This window comes from Oncorhynchus keta, chromosome 36, assembly GCF_023373465.1.
Source record: "Oncorhynchus keta strain PuntledgeMale-10-30-2019 chromosome 36, Oket_V2, whole genome shotgun sequence".
Classification (NCBI taxonomy): Eukaryota; Metazoa; Chordata; class Actinopteri; order Salmoniformes; family Salmonidae; genus Oncorhynchus; species Oncorhynchus keta.
In genome coordinates this window covers 17103356-17129098 of record NC_068456.1, presented here as the reverse complement: position 1 = coordinate 17129098, position 25743 = coordinate 17103356, and the positions used below count along the sequence as shown (strand labels likewise).

General features: G+C 40.7%; 1 protein-coding gene and 1 pseudogene across 1 annotated transcript; one reads left to right on the top strand and one right to left on the bottom strand.

Annotated features, from left to right (window-relative positions):
• The first annotated feature begins 14367 nt into the window (after window positions 1–14367).
• LOC118369405 (cholesterol 25-hydroxylase-like protein) lies at window positions 14368–15615 on the top strand (annotated as a pseudogene).
• Window positions 15616–16200: 585 nt separating this feature from the next.
• Window positions 16201–17445, bottom strand: LOC118369404 (interferon-induced protein with tetratricopeptide repeats 1-like). Its single transcript, XM_035753781.2, has one exon. The coding sequence runs from the start codon at window positions 17443–17445 to the stop codon at window positions 16201–16203; it is 1245 nt and encodes a 414-aa protein (XP_035609674.2).
• Window positions 17446–25743: the final 8298 nt, after the last annotated feature.

The window sequence follows — 25743 nt, the reverse complement described above, 5'->3', positions numbered from 1 at the left end:
ATAGCTCAACCTTCAACACCATTGTACCATCATCAAGCTCGGGGCCCTGGGTCTGAACCCCGCCCTGTGCAAATGGGTCCTGTACTTTCTGACTGGCCGCCCCCAGGTGGTGAAGGTAGGAAACAACACCTCCACTTCACTGTTCCTCAACACAGGGGCCCCACAAGGGTAGGACTCATCCACCTACTGCACTCCCTGTTCACCCATGACTGTGTGGCCAAATACACCTCCAACTCATTCATCAAGTTTGCCGAAGATACAACCATAGTAGGCCTGATTACCAACAATGACAAGACAGGGTGGCACACAATTGGCCCAGCATCGTTCGGGTTTGGCCGGTATAGGCCGTCCATTGTAAATAAGAATATGTTCTTATCTGACTGGTTAAATAAAAATAAATTAAAAAAAGACAGCCTACAGGGAGGAGGTGAGGGCCCAGGCAGATTGTGGATTTCAGAAAAAAGCTGAGGAAGCACACCCCTATCCACATTGAAGGGACCGCAGTGGAGGTGGAAATCTTCAAGTTCCTCAGCGTACACATCACTGACGATTTGAAATGGTCAGAGACAGTGAGGTGAAGAAGGCACAACAGCGCCTCTTCAACCGCAGGAGGCTGAAGAAATTTGGCTTGGTCCTGAAGACCCTCACAAACTTTTACAGATGCACAATTGAGAGCATCCTGTTGGGCTGTATCACCGCCTGGTACGGCAACTGCACTGCCCGCAACTGCAGGGCTCTCCAGGTGTGGTGCGGTCTGCCCAGCGCATCACCGGGGGAACACTGTCTGCCCTTCAGGACACCTACAGCATCCGATTTCACAGAAAGGCCAAAAAGATTGTTAAGGACATCTACCACCCAAGCCACAGCCTGTTCACCCCGCTATCATCCAGAAGGCGAGGTCAGCACAGGTGCATCAAAGCTGGGTCCGAGAGATTGAAAAACAGCTTCTATCTCAAGGTCATCAGACTGTTAAATAGGCATCACTAGTTGGCTACCACCTGGTTACTCAACCCTGCACCTTTAATTAATAAGGTTTACATATTGCTTTACTCATTTCATATCAATATACTGTACTCTATTGTACTGTATTTTAGTCAATGCCACTATGACATTGCTTGTCCTAATATTTATTTCATTCCATTACTTTACTTTTAGATTTGTGTGTATTGTTAGATAGTACTACACTGTTGGAGCTAAGAACACAAGCATTTCACTACACCCGCAATAACATCTGCTAAATATGTGTATGTGACCAATAACATTTGATTTGATTTGAGCTGGCACCCAATTGACTCCCATTCACCCTTTTGAGGGAGAGCCGCTCTGTGTCCCAAAATAGCTCAGAATGCACAGCGCGGCCCTTTGTATACGTTGCCCATGCATCGTCAATGACGTTATAAAGAGAATTATGGAGTTTTCCATCTCCTCTAAAGTATCTCTGTTCAAACTGGGCCTGTTAATTGGCTCATCGATGAAACATTTGATCTCAATACATTGTTCAGTTCCCCAAACAAAGATATGTTACGAACACAGTGCACTAAGTTTTATAGAGTTGACACACTGCTAAAGTAAAAAAAATATATAAAAAAATGCGTTGTTTAGAAGGAGTGCAATTTTGAATTGAGTTTGTGCACACGCAGAGAAGGCATTACCTAACGACAATATGCAAATAGTTGCTACAACGCGCCAGTATCTAGTGCTTGACTTTGAGCAGATCATTTCTTAATTTGCTCACTGTGAATGATACAGAAAACATATCTTGGGATAGTGGACAGTGGCTGACGAAATACTTTTTTGCCCCACTGTACAAATCTTTGTTGTAGTCATTAAACCTGGAAATACATTTCCTCTGGTTCGATCAGCTTGAGAGGAAGACCCAACTCGGGGGACATTTTGTCTCCCTCCAGCATGACGTTTTTTTGTTGTTTCCCCAACCAAGCAAGGACTTTTTTTAAGGAAATCAATTGTATGGAGTTTCGAATTTGGTAAATAAAAAAAATGCATGGCTTATTTGCTACGTGAGGTTTATTTGATTGAAAATAGGTTTCGTAATGCTAATTACTGCTAATTGCTGTTACGAGTGTGCGTGACAACCCAGCAACTTTGAAAAAAAAATACGTAATCAGAGTTGTCTTGAGATGCATGGTCTGAGGTTAGTAGCATAGCATCTTTTTTTTAAAAATTAAAATGTTTTATTTTTGATTTTATTAACAACAAATCAATACATAAAGCACATGAGGGAACACAAGCATACATAGATTACAAACAATGGACAATCGAGCTAGGGGGTACAATATCACATTACAATTACACAAGGACCTTAAGGGACATGCATATACTTACAATTCTAACAGCTTTTTTGTTAGTAGAGCATTTAACCGTCTTAAAATACAGTTCAATTTCTTTTTGTAGGACACGAAAATGTTGTTTTCTGTTTGTAAATTTACATTTGTGTTTATGAAATTTGGCCTAAAGAATAATGAAATTAATTACATAAAAATGATTCCGCTTATTTCTATTGTATGTAAAGAATCCAAACAGTACATCTCTCCACAATAGTGTAAAATCTTCATAAATGTGTTCAATTATAAACCTACTGATGTCTTGCCACAGTTTTCTTACATGCATACAATGCCAAAAAAGATGCACAACTGTTTCTGGGTGGTCATTACAAAAGGAGCAATTTGAGTTGATGTTTTCCTTAAACTTCTTCATATAGTGGTTGGCAGGATAATATTTATGAATAATTTTAAAGGAAACTTCCTTAATTTTGTTAACAAGTAGGTATGTGTGTGGCAACATCCAAACTTTTTTCTAACAGATATTATCAATAAATCCATTCCAATAAGATCCTGCTGAAACAAGGATCGTATCGCTCTGTTGTTGAATGGACCAAAAGAGAAACAAATCTTTCCTACTGATGAGTCAACAGGGTCAATAGAAGGTAGGCTCTGAGGGTCAGGTCTTGACATGTTCCAGAATAACATAGCAACACCTGAGGGAATGGCATCTAAAACAATTGCAAAATCTTTAGGTGTTACAGGGACTTTGTAAAGTAATAAGAATTCTTTATAACTGAGTAAAAGACCCTCTGCATTTACCAGTTGGCTCACCAATAGGATATTATTTCTGAACCAATATTCTAAAAACAGAGAGGTATTTTTATACAATATATCCCGGTTATTCCATATATAATATCTGTGTGGAGAAAAATTGTGTTTATAAATTAAGGACCATGACAAGAAAACCTGCCGATGAAAAGCAGAAAGTTTCACTGGAACTTTGTCAATATTATAATTGCAAAACAACATGAAGTTAAGGCCACCAAAAGTAGAGAAGACATGATGAGGAATAAAATTCCAGATAGAAGTGGGTCTTCTTAGGAATTGTTTTATCCAATTGATCTTGAAAGTATTTTTTAAAGTAGTAAAATCCAAGAAATTCAGTCCACCATTCTCATAAGTGTTCATTACAACAGTTTTCCTAATGTAATGGGTACGGTTTCTCCAAAGAAAGTTGAAAAGCATCTGGTCTATCTCCTTGCTTATTTTACGGTCAAGATATAAAGATAGAGCACCATATGTTAGTCTAGAGATACCTTCAGCCTTGGTTATTAGGACTCTACCTTTTAAAGATAAGTCCCTCTGTAGCCATTGATTTAGTTTATTCTGTTTTTTTTTAATAAGAGGGTTAAAATTGAGTAAGCCTCTAGACTTCTGATCCTTTGTAATGGTTATGCCTAAATATGTAAGTTCTTCTTTTACTGGAATACCATAATATGAAGGTGTCACACAATCTTTGACAACCATGAGTTCACATTTCTTAATGTTAAGAAATAGACCAGATGCTTTGGAAAAGGATTGTATCACATTGATCGATATGGGAATTTGGTTAGCGTCTTTCAGAAAAAGTGTAGTATCGTCAGCCAGCTGGCTTATAATAATTTCTTTACCAGCTATGGAAATACCTTGTACAGGACTATTATTTAAAGAATTTGCAAGAAGTTGGGTGATTAATAAAAACAGGTACGGAGAGATAGGACAACCTTGCCTAATTCCTCTCTTTAACTCAAATCTAGGTGAGGTGCCATATTTCAATTTGATAGAGCTGTTACCATTTGCATAGAGAGTCTTAATAGCCTTACAGAAAAAAAGTAGCATAGCATCTCTCTCTATTGAATATGGGCGGTTGACGTCAACAACCCTCATCGAATATTCAAAAGAGGTTTACAATAATGAGATATATTCACCAATCCAAAGAAAGGATAAGCGGGAGCTTGACAGCTCTCTGTGCCGCTTTGTGAACAACAACTCCCATTGTTATGGCTGAGAAACATCTATTTTGTCAGTATGACCATAATCTTTGGTTCACTCATTCCTATGTGGATTATTTATCGGGAAAGAGAAGGGTTTTGGACTAAATGTCGAAAGTAAGGTCTGAGGTTAACATACATTTAGGAGAGTTTATACATGTACATCTGATTCTGTGAAATAAAATAAGTCAGTTAACATGACCTTTATTAATGATGAAGCCTTTATGTGCTTATAAATAAAAAATAAATAAAAAAGTGACATTAGCCTGATAAAGATTACAAAAAAAACTTTTAAGATCTCCTAAACCTGTGTTTGCCGCTGAGCTTATTTTTGGCGTTTATCCAAAAACACAATTCAGAGTTCGTGTGCCTTAAAAATACGTAATTACTATTTCTCTCTGGAGTTTCTGGTCAATATAATCGATTATCTGTGCCTCTGCCGAGTCCCCTAACCAGATCTGGTTCTGGTTTTCAGAAGAAATTAAAAGAGCCTGTGAAGCAAATCCGCTTTTGGACGTTAACAACGAGACACCAACGATAGTGGCATGTCTTAAGAATAGTGTTTTTGCATCAGACATGACAAGTTGGATATTTTAGTATTGAATTTGTGGCCCAGCCATTGGCTGAAGAAATGTTGCATTGATTTTGGATGTAAATTCATTCGAGGGCTTCTAAATACATTAAAACTATCAAAAATGGTGTTGTAAAAAAAAGAGACAAAAACGATAGACAAAAATAAAATAAAAAGCTTGTCGTTTCCAATAGGAACAAATGAGTCATAGTGTGCAGAACAAGAAAGGAGGTGGGCAGAGCCTATTGGCGCATTCTAGTCTACTTCTGCATATTTCCGTTGTGTGTGTGTGTGTGTGTGTGTGTGTGTGTGTGTGTGTGTGTGTGTGTGTGTGTGTGTGTGTGTGTGTGTGTGTGTGTGTGTGTGTGTGTGTGTGTGTGTGTGTGTGTGTGTGTGTGTGTGTAAGAACTCAATTCACCTTTGCACTCTTAAACAGTGCAATTTTTAAAAAGCTTTGGCAAAGGGTGAAGTCTACAAAACTTTGTCTGTTCTGTTCATAACGTATTTTAGTTTTGGGAACAGAAAACTGTATTGAGATCAAATGTTTCATTGATGTGAAGATTTGCAGAATGTCGACCAAAATCCATCTCATTCCATCTTCTCTCATTGCCCGCAAATAGGCTTGCTGGCGGATGCTTCCGGATGCTTCACATTTATACATCTAGTAAAATATCTGTCTCATTGTTCTATCTGTGGCGATACTCCATTTGAACTACTCCACAGTTACTGGATTGGTTGAACAGTGCAGAAGAGAACCTCCCCCGAAAGTTTTTTTTCTTCATGTCAGCTCCAGGATGTAGGGGATCTAATTTCAGCCGTTTCTGTTAGGCCTGACATATTAGGTTAGGGGAGAGATAACCAAATAGAGTGGTAGTATTGATGGTCATGCAATTGAGTGCAGACCTTTTTAATACTAAGGTATTCAGTTTCTTGTAAATCAAAATGTGTCCTAGATTGCCCTAGATTTATCCTAGTGGTGTTTGGTATAGTAAATATATTTTCTACATTTATCAATATTAAAAAGGTGATGCACATTTGACTGATTCAGCAGACAGTTCTACTTAATTCAAGCCTTTATTGGAAAAAAGTTTTAGAATTTGCCGACAGCACCTTCTCCATCAAGGCCATCCAGAAAGTTCACAATTTCCTTCGCTCTGTCACCTCCATTATGGACAATGGACAACAGAACATGAATACTGCTATCACGTTGGTCAGTGGGTAGCATAATTTCTGCTGCCTTTTTGTGGAAATTAATTGACCTGGAAGCATCGTGTTTTGCATAATACAGATGTTGGGCATACCAGTTGTACAATTTTTGTAAATCCTGTGGTTCCATTCCTTCCCTATCAAGAAGAAGGTCCTCAAATATCTTATCTGCTCTATCAACTCTGCCAGATTCTTTGTACATGGCAGAGAGTCCCAGTTTTATTGCAAGGGATTTTGGGTAGAGTGTGACCACCTCTTCATAAAGGTTGACTGCATTTTCAATCAGAATATGCCTCAGTGGTTTCTTTTTTTCTTCTTGAGAGAAAATCTTCCACTTGTAACACTGCGCAAGATGTTTCTTCAGCTGGCGTGAATCAGGGTGTCTCTCCAAAGTCCTTCTTGCCAGGTCAATGCTTGAATCATGAGAGACGTATTCTCTGAAAAATGATAGTAAAATTGCAAATCCACCAAAGCTGTCCAAAGGCTTCTCTATCACTTCCTCTGCAAGTTTACGTGCTTCCTCAACCTGGCCGCTTTCTGCAAGCCTCTGCAGGTACATCACCGTGATGGTCAAATCTTCTGGATCCAATTCTCTAGCAATCCGTAGGTGCTCCAACATCTCAGATCGCAGCTTCGGGGTAATGTTTTTATTTTCAACAGATTTATTAAACGCCATGGCATAACCGCATCGCAGCACCTTGTTCTCAGGGTCCCCCTTTAAGGCCATCCGGAAGCAATCTAGTGCTTCTGCCTTCTTGCTTACATCAAACTTATTCAAAGTCCAGGCCTTTTCTCCCCACACTACACCTGGGCAGGGTGAGGGGTTGTCCCTCAGTAGTCTCCCCACCTTCTCCACATAGGTCTGGCTCTCTGTCAGCTCCCCTTGGTGATAGTGCACCCAGGCCAAGTTCCCATAGTGGACCACCAGACTTAGCTCCACGTCGTCTGGGCTGTTTTGGCGAATGGCCTCTTCAGCCTTCTTCAGGTATTGAAGAGCGTCCTCTGTGGAGCCCAAAGTGTGGTGTAGATAAGCCAGGAGGTTGTAGAGATGACCCGTCCAGGAACATTGAACCCCTTCGCTGCTGATGATATCTATCAGTGTTTCTCTGAGACTTTCTAGTTTAGATCTGCTGCAGTCCAACTTCCAGGTGAAGTGGCATTCCAAACCCTGCAGCTTAATTTTCAAGGAGTTCTGAGCCATTCTGGTTTAAAAAAAGACAACAGTTCAATCAAAATAGTTTAGAACTAACAATACTTAAGAGAGATATTTCAGACATGGATGGTGAACCAATGACTTGTTTAGAGAGAGAGAGAGAGAGAGAGCGAGAGAGAGAGAGAGAGAGAGAGAGAGAGAGAGAGAGAGAGAGAGAGAGAGAGAGAGAGAGAGAGAGAGAGAGAGAGAGAGAGAGAGAGAGAGAGAGAGAGAGAGAGAGAGAGAGAGAGAGAGAGAGAGAGAGAGAGAGCTTACCTCTTAGTTGGACAAGAGAAAGCCATCTTGTCGTCTCTGAGTTTCAAGAGCAAATGAGTGTCTGATTAGATACCTCACTGACTTTTCTCCTGATTTTATACTGTATGGACCACATTGTTATCTTACAATCAGCTGCTCATGCTGTTTACTGCCTCACTTTACAAGCAGTATCAAAGTTTAATATTTGGATGGTGAACCAAGGACTTGTTTAGAGAGAGAGAGAGAGTGCGAGAGCTTACCTCTTAGTTGGACAAGAGAAAGCCATCTTGTCGTCTCTGAGTTTCATGAGCAAATGACTGTCTGATTAGATATGGACCACATTATTACCTTTCAATGGGCGGGTTATGTGGTTATTGTCATAGTTTCGTTTTTAACAAATAGAGACTAAAGCAAATGGGTGTGAGCTCCACAAGACTCATGTTGAAATGTGAAAGGGCCTTTTGCCACAAAGTTGGAAGCACAGAATCGTCTAGAATGTCATTGTATGCTGTTTCCTTAAGATTTCCCTTCACTTGAATTAAGGGGCCTGGCCCGAGCAATGAAAAACAGCCCCAGATCATTATTCCTCCTCCACCTAATTCACAGCTGGCATTATGCATTCGGGCAGGTATCGTTCTCCTAGCAAACCCTAGATTTGTCTGTCGGACTGCCAGATGGTGAAACGTGAATCATCACTCCAGATAACGTATTTCCACTGCTCTACAGTCTAATGGTAGCATGATTTACACCACTCCAGCCAACGTTTGTGTGGGTGTGTGTGCGTGCTCGGCCATGGAGGCCCATATCAGGAAGCTCCATAGGAACAGTTATTCTGATGATATTGCTTCCAGAGGCAGTTTGGAACTCGGTAGTGAGTGTTGCAACTGACGACAGACAATTTTTATCTTACAATCAGCTGCTTATGCTGTTTACTGCCTCACTTTACAAGCAGTATCAAAGTTTAATTTCTAGCCATAGTTTTGTTTATAGCAAATAGAGACTGAAGTGAATGGTCATTGAAGACACCATTCCAATATCATTTACATTTAAAGATCAATCAACTTTAATAAACCAACCGACCCATCATCCCAATTACTTAATATATAGGTATATGACATTTCTGAGAAATGAATGCAAACATAATTCATCCTTTTTTACTCTGTGCAAAAGTAAGAAACACGTCAGTGGATTGCTAACGGACCCATTTTAATTGGCAGTCACAGAGATGTTGAGTAAACACGTTGAGCCAAAGGAGGTTTTGTGTATCACATCTTACAGGTTCAAGTGTATTAAGGTCAGAGAGCAGGCTCTTTCAGGTCCAAGGTCTTGATGTGTTGTACACCAGATGTAAAGGTTTCTTATTTTATGACATCACGTGTGGTTCAGCTCCTCTTGGTGATAGTGAACCCAGGACACGTTCCCATAGTTGACAACAAGACTTAGCTTTATTAGATACATTTTATTATAATGTTTGAAACATCTTATGATACAAGTTCTTCTTCTTAAGAAATGAAAAGCAATGTTTCGTCATCTCACTTTTCAAAGAGAACAAGATGGTGAGAGATGTGACGTTAATGTTAAATCGCCACGTGCCCCTTTAAGAGCGCACAAGAGTTGTGGGCTAGGCCAGTTTCCCGAACTCGTTTGATTTTTTCCCTAGAGTTGATTCAAATAACCAAAGCTTGATGATGAGTTGGTTTGCCTCTGGTTTGCCTCTCAAATAGTTCTTCATTCTGTAGTTCTTAAACTTTTACATAAAACCATACAAAAGAGCACATCTGTAATGTAAAGCATATCCTTTTACCTGCCATTATGTCACAATGTGACATGCAACTTAAAGTATATTTTTATCTGACCAAATTAATAGACGGCCTGCAAAGAAAATTAAATGATTTTTTTAACACAGTGTGTGGACCAGAATGATGCTCTCTCCTCACTACCTATTGTTCCTGAAGTGAGGAATCTCCAGATAATATTTTAAATAACTTATCTACAGATAATTGTTGTTGGCAGCTCAAAAAGCAGTGGTAACAGCAGGCTAGACAAATCTGGGAGACCAAGAAATGTCTCCTCCACAGATGCGATTCGACGTTCACCAACAAGAGCCGTTCAAAAAGAAACGTTTGTTCGCGAATGACCCACTGTCACTACTACTGTACTGTACAACATCAAGAAGATCAATAGGTGTGCAGTGTAGTGGGCATTTCAATAATGTCATGTACAATAGAAGTTTAAGAATATGTGAAATACTGTACAGTAGGCCTACTGGCAAAATGTTGTCCAATGTTTCTAAGAGAGATTATACTGTGATTTCTGGAGCACTTCTGAGAAGGTGATGTATTGGGATGTCTACTGAAGTCTAGTCACCCTTCATTCCCCATTGCTTTCTACCAAAACTCTGTCTCTGACCGTCTACCCTAACCCTGACCTTGTACCAACAGTACATGTCAAAAGTTTGGACACACCTACTCATTCAAGGGTTTTTCTTAATTTTTATTATTTTCTACATTGTATAATAATAGTGAAGACATCAAATATAAAATCAAATCTTTGGGTTACTACATGATACCATATGTGTTATTTCATAATTGTAATGTCTTCACTATTATTCTACAATGTAGAAAATAGTAAAAATAAAGAAAAACCCTTGAATGAGTAGGTGTGTCCAAACCTTTGACTGGTACTGTACTGCATATAAATCAAACTCAGGCGTATTCCTATTGGTTAACCCAGCAATAAATACTAAATACTAGTATTTTTGTAAATAAAAACACGAAACAAAACAAACATACACACAGTTGGAAACTAGAGTCCATGACGTGATCAAATTATGTATTTACCTGTCTATGGTTCAAGCGGGTGGAAAGGTGTTGTCATAGTAGACCATTTGAAAACAGTTACTATCAACTATGTTAAACTAATGAATAATGACTTACTTCGTTGTCTGAAGCATTTTGTCACCCTAAACATAATTTTATTTCCCTTTGAAAAATGACATTTTGATTTGAGGATAGTTGTTCATAGACATAGAGGGTTAAATAGTTTGGAGAGTGAAGCATGTCGTTCCCTCCCTTGCGGAGTTCCCCAGCAGGAAAAGACTCATAAGGACCTGCAGTAGACGGCACAGGTCAACATTTTGATTGATGACCCTGTGTCCATGATGATGTGTACATGTCCAAATATGGGCCTCCGGCCAGGCCATCCTGTTCCTGTGGTCACGTGTTAGAGGGTGTGTTATTTTATATCTATATTGCATCCTTTGAAGTAGTCATGCTGATTGATGTCTAGGGACCTGGTTGAACTGGGGGGGGGTTTGTGTTTGAACTTTGGAAAGTGTATGGCCCCCCACCCCCAGTTTTATTGCCCTTATGGTTGCTATCTTTGAAGCAGGAATGTGTGTGTGTGTGTGTGTGTGTGTGTGTGTGTGTGTGTGTGTGTGTGTGTGTGTGTGTGTGTGTGTGTGTGTGTGTGTGTGTTTAGAAACAAGGTCCCTTGGCATTGTGTCCATTTCAAGCTTTCAACAACAATTAAACTGCCATATAAATCATGTTTCTCAGCCTAGTTTCCTATTTAGTTCTCTTTATATGTACAGGCACAGTGTAACGGCGTTCGTCTGTCGAAGGAGAGTCGGACCAAAATGCAGCGTGGTGGTTACTCATGTCTTTAATGAAACTAATGACGATACATGAAATAACTTAGAAATATACAAAACAACAAACGGAACGTGAAAACCTAATTACAGCCTATCTGGTGAACACTACACAGAGACAGGAACAATCACCCACGAAATACACAGTGAAACCCCGGCTACCTAAATATGGTTCCCAATCAGAGACAACGAGAATCACCTGACTGATTGAGAACCGCCTCAGGCAGCCAAACCTATGCTACACCCCTACTCAGCCGCAATCCCAATACCTACAAACCCCCAATACGAAACACAACAAAATAAACCCATGTCACACCCTGGCCTGACCAAATATATAACGAAAACACAAAATACTATGACTAAGGTGTGACACATAGAGCTTCCAGATGGCTCCAGCCTAAGGATTTTCAGTGCATGTACACCTGGGGAGATTAGAACCCCAAAGAAAAGATCCTAAAGGTAATTTCAGATTCAGGTTTATCATGACAGCCTCTTTATGAAAGGCCTTTACTTATGGCTAAACAGCTTCTTCACAGCTTATTAATTAATGCTGTGGGATAAAATCAGTTGTTTCTAGGAGGTCTTAAACAGATCTACAGTGAAACAAACATGTACACTTTCCACACATATTTATTGACTTTTAAAAAGACCACAGTAACATGACAGAATTTGTGCAAATGCGACGAAATCTGCAAGTGGATATTAAATGTACAACAATAGTATTCTGTAACAAGCCATACGTTTTAAATATGTGGCACAGGCAATCATGACAGCCTCTTTATGAAAGGCCTTTACTTATGGCTAAACAGTTTTCTACACATCTTATTAATTAATGATGTGGGCATACCTAGGATTTACATGCAGGACGGTTGATCTACACATGGAGGGAAAATTTACGGAGTTTTGATGGAGCGGGCAAGCGTCTTTGCGTTGGTGAATTCGAAACGGATAATGGTCAGGGCTAACCGGACCCTTTATCTGTAAGTAATAGTAAACATTTTGAATTATAACATGTGTTAAAATGTATGTACTAAATATTTTGAATTAAATCACTGGTTTTAAAAATGTATCTCACGCTTTAACGATAGGGGAAGAGGTCATTTCATATTTCGGTTTAGGGGAAGAGGTCATTTCATATTTCGGTTTTGGGGGGTTATTAACTTTATGGAAAACAATATTCACACTATGTGGATTATAAACATGTACATACATAGAGAGCCAACACATCAAGATCTAACAGGGATGAGTGGGGATTCATAGTACAACAGGACTCTTCTGTAACCTGCAATACGTGTTAAATATGTTTTACATACATCCAGGACTGAATGGTTTCACAAACTCCCTTTAAAGGGTTTGTAAGAAAGTTGTAACAGGCCTCATTCAACAGTCTAGAGATGAACCTAGAGAAACCAAAAACATCAATGTTTAGAGCAGCTTGGAGATTATTACCCATGTAAGGGGGGAGCAAAGAGCTGATTTACCTCTATGGTCAAATGCATCAATAGTTTTTAATGAAGTGGTCGCTGCATTCATTTAGATTATTTCAACATAGTCTAGAACCAGTAAGAACATAGATTGAATTATCTGCTTTGTGCTATTGAGCAAGAGGCCTGACCCATTTCTATGTAAGAAGCCACACTTTTTATATTCAGCTTCTGTCAGGACCCGGTGCGAACTCGGGTCTCCAGAGTGAGAAACAGTCACTTAACCAACTGAGCCACGAATAGTCGGCAGAACCCAGAAGATGAGGCAGACACAGCAGTACTTGAGACGGTGTATTTAATGAAGTAAAAAGTGAAGTTCTTCAGGAAAACATGTAACTCCACAACCTCAAAAGGAATCCTACAAGAACAAAGGTAATCCTCCAAGACAAAAAAAGGTAAATCCACAAGGTGGAAGGTAAAGCACAAAAAGCCTCAAAAGATACTCAAAAAAACAAGAACAAAAAACAGAATTCCACCGGGATCAACAAGAGTTCTCAGAGTACTAGGGCTGGGTGCTAACATACAAACACAGAACGAAGAACAGAGGAAAACAAAGGGTTTAAATACAATCAGGGGAAACGAGGCACAGGTGCAAATAATAATGGGGATCAAGGGAAAACAAAAGGTCAAAAGGCACAATGGGGGCATCTAGTGACCAAAAACCGGAACAACCCTGGCCAAATCCTGACAGCTTCTCAATTAACTAACTCATAAACATGTTTTTTAAGTCAGCTTAACGTATATACTAGTACAACATACTAGGTACATACACTTCAATCATTAGAATAATTTTCGTACACTCGAGAAAACAAAATATAAATAGTTTTTACAACTCTTTTATAATCTAAATGTATGTGTTGTGCAAAGTATTTTGGATTCTCAGTCCACAGAATGGAACACCTATCAATTAACCATGAAAACGGGAGTTACCCATGATATACACTATTGTATTATATGTTGGTAGGTCTAATAAACAAATATATTGTATACATTGATAATATTATTTTGTCAGAAATTCAAGCCGTTGATACAGTTGTGTACTCTATCGCCCGCCCTGCTGATCATGCTTTATCTGAACGACTTTATGCTTTCATTATTTTGCATGAAATATTTATGGACCTTAAATTATTATAGAATACGTGTAAAAACGATGTATATGTTGTTTTCTCGAGTGTATGAAAATGATTCTAATGATTGAAGTGTATGTACCTAGTATGTTGTACTAGTATATACGTTAAGCTGAATGTTTAACTCCTGGCGGTCGGCAGATATCTGGACATGCCGTATGCATGACAGTGCAAACATTGGTTTCAAACGATTCTCTACAGATAGAATGCTTGGGCCCCTGTTGAACACACACACACACACACACACACACACACACACACACACACACACACACACACACACACACACACACACACACACACACACACACACACACACACACACACACACACACACACACACACACACACACATCCCCATACATACAACACACACACACATTCCTGCTTCATAGATAGCAACCATAAGGGCAATACAACTGGGGGTGGGGGGTCATACACTTTCAAAAGTTCAAACACTGAACCCCCCCAGTTCAACCAGGTCCCTAGACGTTTATCAGCATGACTACTTCAAAGGATGCAATATAGATATAAAATAACACACCCTCTAACAGGTGACCACAGGAACAGGATGGCCTGGCCGGAGGCCCATATTTGGACATGTCCACGTCATCATGGACACAGGGTCATCAATCAAAATTTTGACCCGTGCCGTCTACTTTATTCTCTCTCTTACCTGTGCCTGGACACCCTGTCTTCCAGAGTAGCCCTGGTGCACCGCTACAAGATTCAGTCACAGAGCAGGGTGACCTGGGCAATGGCATGGAGCTGCCTGGCTACCTCCCTGCACACCCACGCTGTGTTCATTTCCCCCCTCAGTGTTCTGCACTGGTACTAGAGACCAGCGGTCCTCCCTGCCCAAGCCCCTGGGTCTCTTCGTGTGGCCTGGGATGTGTTAGCCTGTCTCCTTCTCTTTGACCTGCAGTACTTTGTGTGGCACATGCTGCACCACAAGGTGCCCTGGCTCTACCGGACTTTCCATAAGGTGCACCACCGCTACACAGCCACCTTCGCCCTGACCCTAACCTGCTGGGCTGCCACCCGCTCACCAAGATGTTCTTCTTCACCCTGAACATCTGGCTGTCTGTGGAGGACCACTCGGGTTATGACCTGCCCTGGGCCCCTCACAGACTGGTACCCTTTGGGCTCTATGGCGGATCTCCGCACCACGACCTCCACCATCTCAAGTTCATGGTCAACTACGCACCCTACTTCACACACTGGGACAGGCTGTTCGGCTCACTGCTGCATACAGACAAACCAGACACGTTTGATGTAGATGTGTTGGATGCTTCAAAAAGATGTGATACAGCATCAAGTGGTGTGACTGATGTAAGCCATGCACCAGTGTATGAGACTACACAAAGCTGTGTGAAAGACTATGAGGTACAGTTCAGAGGAAAATGAGGAGGACCCCACATGGACCACACCAGAAATGGACCTTTGAATGGGGCTCTACAAAGAGTTTGTGTCACCTATGTCAGTATTATGTTGTTAAATAGTGTTTGTTTTTAAAAAGTGCAATACTGTGAAGAAAAAAATGGAGAATCATGTGACCAATGGACTATTACTGTAGCTGCTTCATTACAATGAATGTATGTATATGTGTATATATGGGTGTATATATGGGTGATTCTGCAACTTTGGCCACTTTGGCCGTGCAAACTTTCAGAAAGTAAAACTTATTCAAACACCATTTTACCAGTATTGTACTTGTCTTTGATTTGTCTAGAAACTATATCTGATAATGCCTGCGATCGTACTATTCAGGAATGTATATATATTTGTCCCTTTTCCCAGACAGCCATAGACAAATGTCATTTCCATCACGTCATTACAGGATATACAATCGAAGAGTACGAGACAGAATGTACATTAACGAGCCCAGGGTTCACATATTTCTCACACTGGATTCACCTACTATGAATAGCTACACCACCAGAGACAGGAGAAGAGAGATGGAATGAGAATGTTATGTTTAAGGCCAGGAGTTTTCCTTGACCGGACTTCAGCATGTCAGTCAATCAATGACAAATAGAGACACATGGGTGAATTTATGGATGCTAAACTGGTTGTGATGCATGAGATGATGGAGAGTTATGGATTGTCTTCATTAAAACACCAGGTGGCGCCTTATACACATGAAATCATTTTTTTTGTCAAACCCTTTCGAGATAAGTAGTTGTCTGTATAAAACTGAAGGAGCAATGTCAAGTCAGTTAAGAACACATCCTTATTTACAATGACGGCCTAGGAACAGTGGGTTAACTGCCTTGTTCGGGGGCAGAACAACAGCTTTTTACCTTGTCAGCTCAGGGAGTCAATCTAGTAATCTTTCGGTTACTGGCCCAACACTCTAACCGCTAGGCTACCTGCCGCCCAAATGATACTGTGATTTCTGGTGCTACTTCGGAGAAGGGGACAACAGAACATGAATACTGCTATCACGTTGGTCAGTGGGTAGCATAATCTCTACTGCCTTCTTGTGGAAATCAATTGACCTGGAAGCATCTTGTTTGGCATAAAACAGATGTTGGGCATACCAGTTGTAGATTTTTTGTAAATTCTGTGGTTCCATTACTTCCCTATCAAGAAGCAGGCCCTCGAATATCTTATCTGCTCTATCAACTCTGCCAGATTCTTTGTACATGGCAGACAGTTCCAGTTTAGCTGCAAGGGATTTTGGGTAGAGTGTGATCACCTCTTCATAAAGGTTGACTGCATTTTCAATCAGAATATGCCTCATTGGGTTCCTTTTCTCTTCTTGAGAGAAAATCTTCCACTTGTAACACTTCCCAAGATGTCTCTTCAGCTGGCGTGAATCAGGGTGTCTCTCCAGGGTCCTTCTTGCCAGGTCAATGCTTGAATCATGAGAGATGTATTCTTTGAAAAAATCTAGCAAGATTCCAAATCCACCAAAGCAGTCCAAAGCCTTCTCTATCACTTCCTTTGAGAGTTTACATGCTTCCTCAACCTGGCCACTCTCTGCAAGCCTCTGCAGGTACATCACTGTGATGTACAAATCTTCTGGATCCAATTCTCTAGCAATCCGTAGGTGCTCCAACATCTCAGATCGCAGCTTCGGGGTAATGTTTTTATTTTCAACAGATTTATTAAACGCCATGGCATAACCGCATCGCAGCACCTTGTTCTCAGGGTCCCCCTTTAAGGCCATCCGGAAGCAATCTAGTGCTTCTGCCTTCTTGCTTACATCAAACTTATTCAAAGTCCAGGCCTTTTCTCCCCACACTACACCTGGGCAGGGTGAGGGGTTGTCCCTCAGTAGTCTCCCCACCTTCTCCACATAGGTCTGGCTCTCTGTCATCTCCCCTTGGTGATAGTGCACCCAGGCCAAGTTCCCATAGTGGACCACCAGACTTAGCTCCACGTCGTCTGGGCTGTTTAGGCGAATGGCCTCTTCAGCCTTCTTCAGGCATTGAAGAGCGTCCTCTGTGGAGCCCAAAGTGTGGTGTAGGTAAGCCAGGACTTTGTACAGATAAGCCGTCCAGGAACATTGAACCCCCTCGCTGCTGCTGATGTCAATCATGGATTCTCTGAGGCTTTGAAGTTTAGATCTGTTGTAGTCCAGCTTCCAGGTGAAGTGGCATTCTAAACCCTGCAGCCTAATTTTCAAGGAGTTCTGAGCCATTCTGGTTCCAAAAAGACAACAGTTCAATCAAAATAGTTTAGAACTAACAATACTTAAGAGAGATATTTCAGACCTGGATGATGAACCAATTACTTGTTGTTTATGTGTGAGTGAGAGAGAGAGATCACTTACTTCGTAGTTGGGCAAGAGAAAGCCATCTTGTGGCCTTGACAAAGAAAAGGAGTGTCTATTTCACAACAAAGAAAATGAGTGTCTGATTAGATACCTCACTGACTATCCTGATTTTATACTGTATGGACCAAATTATTATCTTCCAATGGGAGGGTTATGTGGTTATTGTCATAGTTTCGTTTCTAACAAATAGAGACTTAAGCAAATGGGTGTGTGCTCCACAAGACATTTACATTACATTTAAGGCCTTTTGCCACAAAGTTGGAAGCACAGAATCGTCTAGAATGTCATTGTATGCTGTTGCGTTAAGATTTCCCTTCACTTGAATTAAGGGGCCTGGCCGGAGCAATGACAAAAAGCCCCAGACCATTATTCCTCCTCCACCAAACTTTACCGTTGGCATTATGCATTCGGGCACGTATCGTTCTCCTAGCAAACCCTAGTTTTGTCCGTCGGACTGCCAGATGGTGAAGCGGGATTCATCACTCCAGAGAACACATTTCCACTGCTCCAGAGTCTAATGGTGGAATGATTTACACCAGACTATAAGGGATTTTGTTTGTAAGTCAAATGAAAAGAAAAGGTTCACGTTAATGTTTATCAGACGGGGCGGCAGCGTAGCCTAGTGGTTAGAGCGCTGGACTAGTAACCGGAAGGTTGCGAGTGCAAACCCCTGAGCTGACAAGGTACAAATCTGTCGTTCTGCCCCTGAACAGCCACTGTTCCCAGGCTGTCATTGAAAATAAGAATATGTTCTTAACTGACTTGCCTGGTTAAATAAAGGTAAAAAAATAAAGTAAAAAAATGTTTATCAGGCTACTGCTATACAATCAATTTCTTAAAAGAACTCCAGCATAAAGAGAGAAACAAGGAACAGAGAAACTGAAACTTCACATAACAAAAATATATCTTATGCAGATGGTGTCCAGTTAGCTCGATAAAGATGGAATTAAGGTTTTATTACAGGCTAATTGATTTTTGCAGTGAATGTGTGATGAATATATTTACAAAAAAACGATAACATTTGAGCCAAGTGGTGTCCTGTTGTCAGAAAACGCGTTTGAATTCATTAATTTAAGCTTATAGGCTTTATACATCTTTTCTGGTAAAAGTATTGCCAACCATGACCCGTAGATGTTTGACTGTCCATGGGTAGGCTATGCATAAAAGATGTGAAATGTGGCGAGGAATGAATTATGGGTGAGGGTGAGGAATGAATTATGCATTCAGAGAAGGCAGCATTGTTACACTCGGCCCCCTACACGATCTATGGCCGACTGTGATGCTGAGCGGCCATGTGACCATGCAGCGTGCATGCATTTCGACCTCCCACACTCTTGCCAGCCTTCTAAATGGCCCCTGATCTACTAATTATATACCGCTGTCAGGCCGACGTCGGTGAGATGTATGTGTGCTGTCTGGGTTGCATACAACATTGCATACGTTTGAAACAAATGTTGATTTTTTTTCCATCAAACACAATCAAAGTTAACATAAGTCCTAGATGCCTTCAATTTTCCAACTTTAAGCATGCCCAATTTTAGGGATTTTTGTTTCTTTTTATGTGATGTTGCGCTTCAAACAAATAACTTGAAATAACATGATGTAGCTAATTCAATAATCGAAATAAATGTATTTATTGGACTAGTGGTTTTAAGTATTTAGGCATATCATGTGAAATAGACCTCATGCAACATCATTGTCAAAAGCGCAAGAGACACTGTTGCATGTACGTCTACATTATTTATGGATTGATCATGTACCAAAACATTATGTTAGCAACTCCAATGCAGTTGCATGTGGCACAGGAACCATTGACTCACTGCATTTTTCTATTATAATGAGTGCATTGTGAGGCGCTCAGCTCGTGCACAGGCAGCAGCAGGCCAGCAACAATTTCAGCAAATTGCAAATCATTGTTGGCTGACTGCAGCAGCAGTAGTACGGGTTCGACGAGCCAAACCCAATGAATATAGTTGGTCACGAATGTTTGAACTTGAACAGAACTTACAACATCAATCAACATGTCTCAATCAAAATTGTACAGCCAGAAGTATAGAAAAGAGTGGGAGTCTGTACCTGAACAAATGTTAAATCATAGTTTTTGCAGAGATGGCCAGTCAATTTGAGTAATGTTATTGTTTATTCTACATAATGACGCAGTTTTACGTTATCACGCAATGACATCACAACGTCATTTAGCAACATTTAGCAACAAATCAACCTGCCTCTAACAACTTACCCTGAAAATTAGTTGGCAACACTGAGCTCATTAGATCCTAAGTATCTGTCTCCTAAGTGGGACTCTTATGAATAAAGAGGTTTCATTCATAGTTTTTATTTTTACCCATAAGAGTAGGAGTAAAATGTTTATTCTCAGCACATGCAACAAATTTTCCCCTCTGGGACGCTTTTTGGATAAGGGCTCTGGTCCCCCTTGATCATACGATAGTGTGATCATACTCCTACTCTGAAACGCTTTGTGAATACTGGCCCTAGTGTATGAATAGCAGTCTTCAAAATCCTCCATATTCTTATTCCGTCTCTCACAGGTATTATGAGATGGTCCTGTTACTTGAGTGATTTATATAGTTTGGCTCAACCAAAGTGCACTGCGAGTGACAAGGGCTCATTAGTCTCATTTCAAAAAATAAAATAAATCTCTTCTCTTATTCCCACTGAGCTCAAGAAGTGGACGGAATGCATGTTTGAGGATCCAACAGTGAAAACCACCATGTACCCCAATGAGACCTACTGTACAAGGCCTGTACAAGGCCAAAGGTCGAATGGAAATCCAATTTTGACTATTGCCTGTAGATACATGGCACGATGGTAATTCACCCTTGACCGTCCAGTTTTCCCATTCTATTCTTATATATCCTCTATGTAATTAGGGCATCAGCTGAAGATGTCAACTTAGTTGTGCAGCTGTTGATCTCATAGGAAACTTTTCTGAAGGTTCACTTCTGTCCTCCTTTCCTTTGTTTACATTTCATTGTAATATGGAACATGGTTTGATTTCCAGATGTTCAATGAACTCATAACAATGATTATTTACAATGATTGTAGTGTAGTTTCATAAGAGGAAGATCAGAAATACTGATGGAACTATGTGAATCATGTCTGTTGAAGTTCATTTCTATCATGCTTTGTCAACACCTGACATATAAAATATAAAAATAAAACATTTACAAAAGCATATCAATATTTGAATGTAATAAAGACTGCACAACAAGTGTTCCGGTGTTTTTTATTGTTGTTCTGAAATCTGGAAGTGAAATAGGGTGATAGTCATCTGCATTACCTTATTTTCACCACCAGTCCTGACATAAACCTACACCGTACTTGGACAGGTCTGTGAATAGAGGGTGGAGCACTGCCATGTAATAATATCTCTTTGTAGAATTGGTTATTCTACTGTCTTACCTGCCACATTGTCAAGTCCTATCTTGTATGTCCACGCATAACTAAATCAACGTAATGACTAACAACACAAGTAATAGACAGTCCTTCAAAATGGAAGCAGCCTTCAACATTAATGAATAGTTTTTATTTGCATTTATGCAAATAAAAACATACATTGTTAAAATTACATTCTGTGGTAAAATAGGCAAGTTACAATGGGTATGAGAGATACTGGCAATACTACAAAACATACAACTCTTTTTAAAATAAAAGGAACAAACATTTACACAAATTTTAACTAGTGCATTCCACTCTTCTATCTTCAACCATACATTTCTATTTGACATTTAATTATACATTGACCCAAGACTGAACTTAAACAGAGGGGAATAGTTTCCTTCAATTATACTGAACAAAAATATACTATTACAGTTCATATAAGGAAATCAGACAAGTGAAATAAATTCCTTAGCCCCTAATGTATGGATTTCACATGACTGGGCAGGGGTGCAGGCATGGGTGGGCCTGGCTCCCAAGTGGGTGGGCATATGCCCTCCTAGGCCCACCAATGGCTGCGCCCCTGCCCAGTCATGTGAAGGCCATAGATTAGGGCCTAAGGAATGTATTTCAATTGACAGGTTTCCTTATATGAACTGTAACTTAGTAAAACCGTTGAAATTGTTGCATTTATATATATCCACTTGGGAGCCAGGCCTGACAATTCAGAATACATTTTCCCAACATAAGGGCTTGATTACAAACAGAAATACTCCTCAGTTTCATCAGCTGTCCTGGTGGCTGATCTCAGACGATCCCGTAGGTGAAGAAGCTGGATGTGAAGGTCCTTGGCTGGCATGGTTACATGTGGTTTCGAGGCTGTTTGGATGTACTGCCAAATTCTATAAACAATGTTGGAAGAGGCTTAAAACTTGTTAGGGAAGTGCTCCCGCTGTGGGGATCAAATCAGCGGAAATGTCAAGTGCGCCACGTATAGTTTTTGATAAAAACTCAAACTTTAATTAAAATGCACATACAATGTACTGAATTAAAGCTACACTCGTTGTGAATCTAGCTACCGAGTTTGATTTGTAAAATGCTTTTCGGCGAAAGCATGAGAAGCTATTATCTGATAGCATGCACCCAAAAGTACTGGAACTTCATCTAAAACGACAGATTTTGCGGTAGCCGGTCCTAACCAAAACGCAGAAATAAAATATAAAACATTCATTACCTTTGACAAGCTTCTTTCTTGGCACTCCTAGATGTCCCATAAACATAATTTTGGGTCTTTTTTCGATTAAATCGTTCCATATATAGCCTAGATATCGATCTATGAAGAGTGTGTGATCAATGAAAAAAATAGCGTTTTTTAACGTAACGTCATTTTTAAAAATTTAAAAAGTCGCCGATAAACTTTCACAAAACACTTCGAAATACTTTTGTAATGCAACTTTAGGTATTAGTAAGCGTTAATAATCTATCAAAATGATCACGGGGCGATGTATATATTCTTTAGCTTCACGTCTTGAAATCATGTCCGGATATATCTCAACCAAAACATTCTGTCGGAGACCGGAAGAAATCGGCTTCCTTGTGTCCGTTTGACCAAGAAACAAATCCGAGACAAATGACAAGACTGTTGACATCGTGTGGAAGCTGTAGGTATTGCAACCTCGGCTCCATTTAATGTGGGTCACTTTTAACAATCGGTTGAAGTTGCGCATGGATATATTTTCCCATTTTCAGTGATCAGATTTTCCTGCACTTTTCGATGAAACACACGTTCTGTTATAGTCACAGCCGTGATTTAACCAGTTTTAGAAACGTCTGAGTGTTTTCTATCCACACATACTAATCATATGCATATACTATAGTCCTGGCATGAGTAGCAGGGCGCTGAAATGTTGCACGATTTTTAACAAAAAGCTGTGAAAATTCACAGCTTCCTTAAGAGGTCTGTGGCATTGTGTTGTTTGACACAACTGCACATTTTAGAGTGGCCTTTTATTGTCCCCAGCACAAGGTGCACCTCTGTAATGACCATGCTGTTTAATGAGCTTTTGATATGCCACACCTTTCAGGTTTTAATGTGGTCCTGTGTGTAGCTGGTGTAGAGAGTCAGGCGCAGGACAGCAGAAATGAGTAAACAACGTACTTTACTCAAAAATACAAGGCAAATATACGAGCCCACAAATAATGGTTTACAAAGAACAATCACTAACAAACAAACATGGGGAACAGAGGGTTAAATAATGGATGGATTACCTTGGCAAATGAGAAACGATCACTAACAGGGATATAAACAAATGTGTGCACACAATTTGAGAGAAATACGCGTTTTGTGAACACTTCAAATCTTTTCTCCCATTACTTAATTCACTTGGCTATTTGTATTTTCCATAATCTACAGTTCAACAAACAATCTAGGCCTGCAACAACAAGAGATGACAAGTGGTGTTCTCTATTCAAAGCACTGACATTTGTCTTTAGAATCAAGACAAATTACTGATAACAGCTAAAGTCTAAATTATTTTTCAACACCAAAAGGACACTCTTACGACTCTACAGTAGCCTACCCTACATCCCTAGCCCTTGATCATGACTCTCAGTTGCATTACATTACACATAAGAGTCATTGGACGAAGGCATCTTCCTTAGGGGGGTTGTTAAGAGCTGCTACACTCTGTCTGAACATTAACCCCCATTGCTTGCGGTATGGTTTTGGAAGCATGAGGACCTTCTTTATCTTTCATATCGGCAAAAAACTAAACAGATGAAATTGATCAACTTTATACGTTTAGGGTTCCCACACGGCCATATTTCCATGTCACAGCACTAGTTTATGGAAAACAGATGGAAGACAGAGTGGACTGGCAGAACCTAAGCGATAGAGGTGAGAGAGACATAACAGGAGAGATGGCTGCCCAGATGGCGGACAGGAAAAAAAGGAGGAAAATGGGACATGAGTAAATACGGAGTGGGGAAATGCACAAGCCTTCTGAAAGATCTGAAGCAGAAGATGGTGGACAAGAATAGAAGGAAAAGTTTAACATGTCTTGAGGGAATATGGAATGGAGGAATTCACAAAACTTTTGGAAGAGCTAACAGACGGAAATTGAACGCAACGAGAGTGAGGATGAATTAACTGCGGTGGCTGTGATGAACACCGAGAAAGAGCTGAGTGTAGAGGGAAGCAGTGTGGTGAGGAAGGTTGGCGTCCAGTGCAAAACGAGGGACATGTGCTCCAGTAGTTTAGAGATGGAACCTGGCGAGAGTGAGGATGAAGTACCAGCGGTGAGGACCGCCCAGTTCATGCCTCAACCCAATGACGACAAGTATGATTCTGGCCCAGTGGGATTGAGATTTCTGGAGAGAATCTATCCTTGTATTCTGGCTGATTCATGTGTGGTATGTGGTTGGGTAGAGAAGAGAATCTGTTGAATCTGTGAAAGTAACTTGAAGTGGACCCGTGATGATTTATTGTGTTTCTTCCGTCCAGTGGGACGGGGTGCTCCGGACCAAGCGACAAGGACTGTGAGTTGCTTCCCTCTCCGGAGCAGGGCGCCATTGAAAGGAGTGATAAACGGGGGTAGCATTAAGTGTTGAGGAGAATCAGCTGAAATGGAAGATTCCTGGTGTCTGTGACGCCCAGCGTTTGGTGTGACGCAGATCCGGGGAGGAATTGGTGAAACGGTGAAGACATTGTCTGTCCTGCTGAGTTTTGAGTCTTTGTCCAACAAGGTCATGTTAGGATGTGTCAGTCAGTTATCCTATGAGAGATTTTGTTACGAAAAAAATACTACAGTGCTTTAGGTGCCAAGTATGGTCATGTGGCAGCAGTGTGTAAGAGGGAGATTCTTAGATTTGAGAAGTGTGCAGGAGGACATGAGATGAAGGAATGTGTAGTATCGGTGGAGAAAGTTGTGTGTTAGCTGAGGGGTTGCCCATGGGGCTGGAAATCAGAGGTGTACGGTGAGAGAAAGGCAGGTTGAGGTTTCCAGGGTCAGAGTAGTAAAGGAAGTGTTGTATGCTGAAGCAGTGAAGAGAGTGGTAGAGTAAGATGGGTACAGGGTGAGGGATCCTGAGAGGATTCCTGTGAATAAGCAGAGACCAATACAGGGGGATGGGAAGAATGTGCTTCGGTATGGTGGATTTTCTTAGCATTCATAGCCATGGTTGTCAACTGTACTGCAGAAACAGTAAGTCACAGAAAATAAAGGTTGTGGTGGCTAGCTGTGCCACTAGAGGTCCTGGTTCGAGTCCAGGCTCTGTCGCAGCCAGCCGCAGACGGGAGACCCATGGGGCGGCACACAATTGACCCAGCGTCGTCTGGGCGCATGCACACTGACATGGTCGCCAGGTGTATGGCGTTTCCTCTGATACATTGGTGCGCCTGGCTTCCGGGTTAAGCAGGCATTTTGTCAAGAAGCAGTGCGGCTCGGCTGGGTCGTGTTTCAGAGGACGCACGGCTCTCGACTAAGAAGTAACGTTAGCTCCTTCAGTCCTATATTGTGCTCTGACTCAATTGAAAACAATTCAACAATTCTACAATTATTTTTTGCATGAAATAGGAACTGCCTACAACCATACACCATTAGCAAAGCGATTACTGGTAATGAAGTGTTTTGTTATTGTTTACTTCAAACTAGCCCATACGCCAATGAAGGATGGACATTTATTATGACACTGCAATTTGGACCACTGACGACTAGCACTGCCGGACCTGACGATGAGTCATAAAGTTCCAACTTGAAATAATAT

Excerpts from the sequence above, each read along its gene's own strand:
- LOC118369404 (XM_035753781.2), bottom strand. The coding sequence starts at position 17,445 with ATGGCTCAGAACTCCTTGAAAATTAGGCTGCAGGGTTTAGAATGCCAC.